Below are 2,864 nucleotides of genomic sequence, written 5' to 3'. Positions count from 1 at the left end.
CCTCTCTCTCCCTCTTCCTTCCTCTCTGAAATCAATAAGAAATATATGTTAAAAAAAAGAAAATAGACTTAGAATAAGAAATATATAATCTAATGCCAATTAAAATGACAGGCCCATAGGAACCACACTACACATTTTGTGAGGCTGAGGGGGGGTGTGAAGAAAGAAAGAAGGAAGGAGGGAGGGAGGGAGGGAGAGAGGGAAGGGCTTCACCTGAAGACCAGAAGCCCGTGAGCATAGGAAAAAGACAGCATTGTCCTTACACGCAGCACCCAGCACTCTCCACCGGCCTCCTCACCGGTTCTCCCTCCCGTGGGAGCAGGAACCAAGTTTCATCCTCACTCCTGTGCCCGCACTCAGGCACACGCAGGAGCCAGAATGGAAGACGGGGGCTTACTGCCAAGGAGGGAGCTGCTCACATGGCTCCACCACCCCGTTTCCTGGCTTGTCTCTCTCTTTCCACCTCTGTCTACATCTCCCCAGACTGCCTCTCTCTCTCCACTCACACACACACTCATGTATAGTAACTCACACACACATTCACACACACCCTCACCCTCACCCTCATATACAGCCACTCATACACACACACTCATATATAGTAACTCACACACACATTCACATACACCCTCACCCTCATATATAGCCACTCACACACACACACTCATATATAGTAACTGACACACACATTCACACACACCCTCACCCTCACCCTCATATATAGCCACTCATACACACACACTCATATATAGTAACTCACACACACACATTCACACACATCCTCACCCTCACCCTCATATATAGTCACTCACACAAACACACTTATATACAGTCACACACACGCTCACACATACTCATACTAACACACACTCTCACACTCATGTACAATCACTCACACACACTCATATACAGTCACACGCACACATACTCTCTCACACACACACTCATATACAGTCACACACACCCTCACACTCATATACAGCCACTCACACACACACCCTCACACTCATATAGTCACTCACTCACACACATATATACAGTCACACACACTCACACTAACACACACTCTCACATTCACACACTCTCACAATCACACTCATACACTCTCACACACTTATATACAATCACATGCACACTCACGCACACTAATACTCTCACACTCACACTCATATACAGTCATTCACACACACACCCTCACACTCATATAGTCACACACACTTATAGTTACACACCCACTCACATATACACACTCACACAAACACACTCTCACACACATTCACACACTCTCACACTCATATAGTCACTCACACACATTCACACTCACACTCTCACACTCATATAGTCACTCACACACTTATATACAGTCACACACACACTCTCACACACATTCACACTCACACCCCCACACTCATATACAGTCACTCACACACTTATATACAGTCACACGCATTCACACATACTCTCTCACACACACACTCACACACGCTCTCACACATGCTCACACACACTCTCTCACACTCACACACACTCATCCTCACAGCCCTGCATTCTGGGCTGTCCAGGCTGAGCCTGTCTCTAAACACTACACTAGGGTGTGAAGGGACGCGACCTGAGCAGACAGGGCTTCCAGTCCAGAAGAATGACTCTCACCGAACCTGGCTCCCAGGAACATTCTGAGACTGAGCCTGCTCGGGGCCCCAGGGTGGCACCTCCCTGTCTGTGCGACGCACCCTCCTGTGGAATCTCTCCCTTCCCCTGACCTGAGGGGAATGTGCACAAAGGAAATGGGCTTTGGGCTTCGGTTTTAAAAAACAAGCCACGGGGAGTGGATCCACGAGGGCCTGTCCTCCCAGCCCTACAGGAGCAGCTCCAAGACACCCCACTGGCCCTGACACTCTGCGCACACAGGCCCGCGGGGCAGAGCCCCTCACCGCCAGCTGCCAGGCTGCACAGCCTGACACCCGGGTGTGGCCGGCCCGCTTCTCCAGGCGGCAGAGCCATGGCTGTGCTGCACCTTTGGTCTTGGTGCTGGTTCCTCTACTGCGTCTTGTTTGAAATTCAGACCCGCGCATCTCCACCTGAACTGGAAGAGGGACGGTGGCTTGAGAAGCAGCTGGGTGTATACGGCCGCAGCGACGGCCTGTGATGGCCGTGTATCCTTACCAAGCCCCACTCCTCACCACCCTCCCTTAGAGAAGTTGTCTCCAGGGGACCTTAACGAAAACTTCACACACAAAAAAGAGCTTGAAGAAGAGCAGAAGCCCAGGAGAAGAAAGTGTGAAGGCAGAACCAGCTTGAGGCTGGTGAGGGCAGGAAGGGGCAGCTGGGGGCTGCGGGGCTCCCAGGGCTGGGTGTGCCTGCAGGAGGCCAGGAGGGAGGAAGGAGGGGGGAGGGGGGAAGGGGGAAGGGCAGGGCCAGCCCCCTCCACTGGGTTGGGTGAGAAACCCAGGAGAACCAGGCTGGGCCCTGCAGATGGGCATGGGCGGCAGGGTGGGCCCTTCTGCGTGGTTCAGGCCGTGCCCACTCTTCAGGGAAAGTCAGCGGCCATGGCTGCTGCCTTGGCACTCTGTTGGACATGAAAACACCCCCTACATGTGGTCTCTGGCTTTAAAATCAAAATGAAACAAAGACACCATCCTCCCCCATGTGTACCGCTGTCTATGGCAGGAGCCTCAGTCAGCACCGCCTGGACGGAAAGTGCCCACCGCCACCCAGGACTCCCAGCCTTGGCTGCAGAACAGGGGAGCAGGACCCGCACAGACCTCCTTGGGGGTCTCCTGGCGGCACCGGTTGCTGGTCCACCACAGCTCCAGGGCGGCCACCAGGCAGGCGAGGAGGAGGCCGACAGCCAGGATGCAGAAGAC

At 53.4% G+C, this 2,864-nt stretch overlaps 1 protein-coding gene across 1 annotated transcript in view; it reads right to left on the bottom strand.

The window, feature by feature from the left end:
- Positions 1 to 2,864, bottom strand: part of GRID1 (glutamate ionotropic receptor delta type subunit 1) — a 664,185-nt gene that overhangs the window by 6,027 nt on the left and 655,294 nt on the right. Inside the window, exon 17 of the mRNA XM_015566676.1 lies at positions 2,763 to 2,863. Coding sequence (XP_015422162.1) covers positions 2,763 to 2,863 — 101 coding nt within the window. The remainder of the gene's footprint in view (positions 1 to 2,762; position 2,864) is intronic.

The sequence above is a fragment of the Myotis davidii genome, unplaced genomic scaffold, assembly GCF_000327345.1.
Source record: "Myotis davidii unplaced genomic scaffold, ASM32734v1 scaffold642, whole genome shotgun sequence".
Taxonomy (NCBI): domain Eukaryota; kingdom Metazoa; phylum Chordata; class Mammalia; order Chiroptera; family Vespertilionidae; genus Myotis; species Myotis davidii.
Note: the sequence above shows the minus strand (reverse complement) of the source record. Positions and strands in the feature narration are given on the sequence as shown.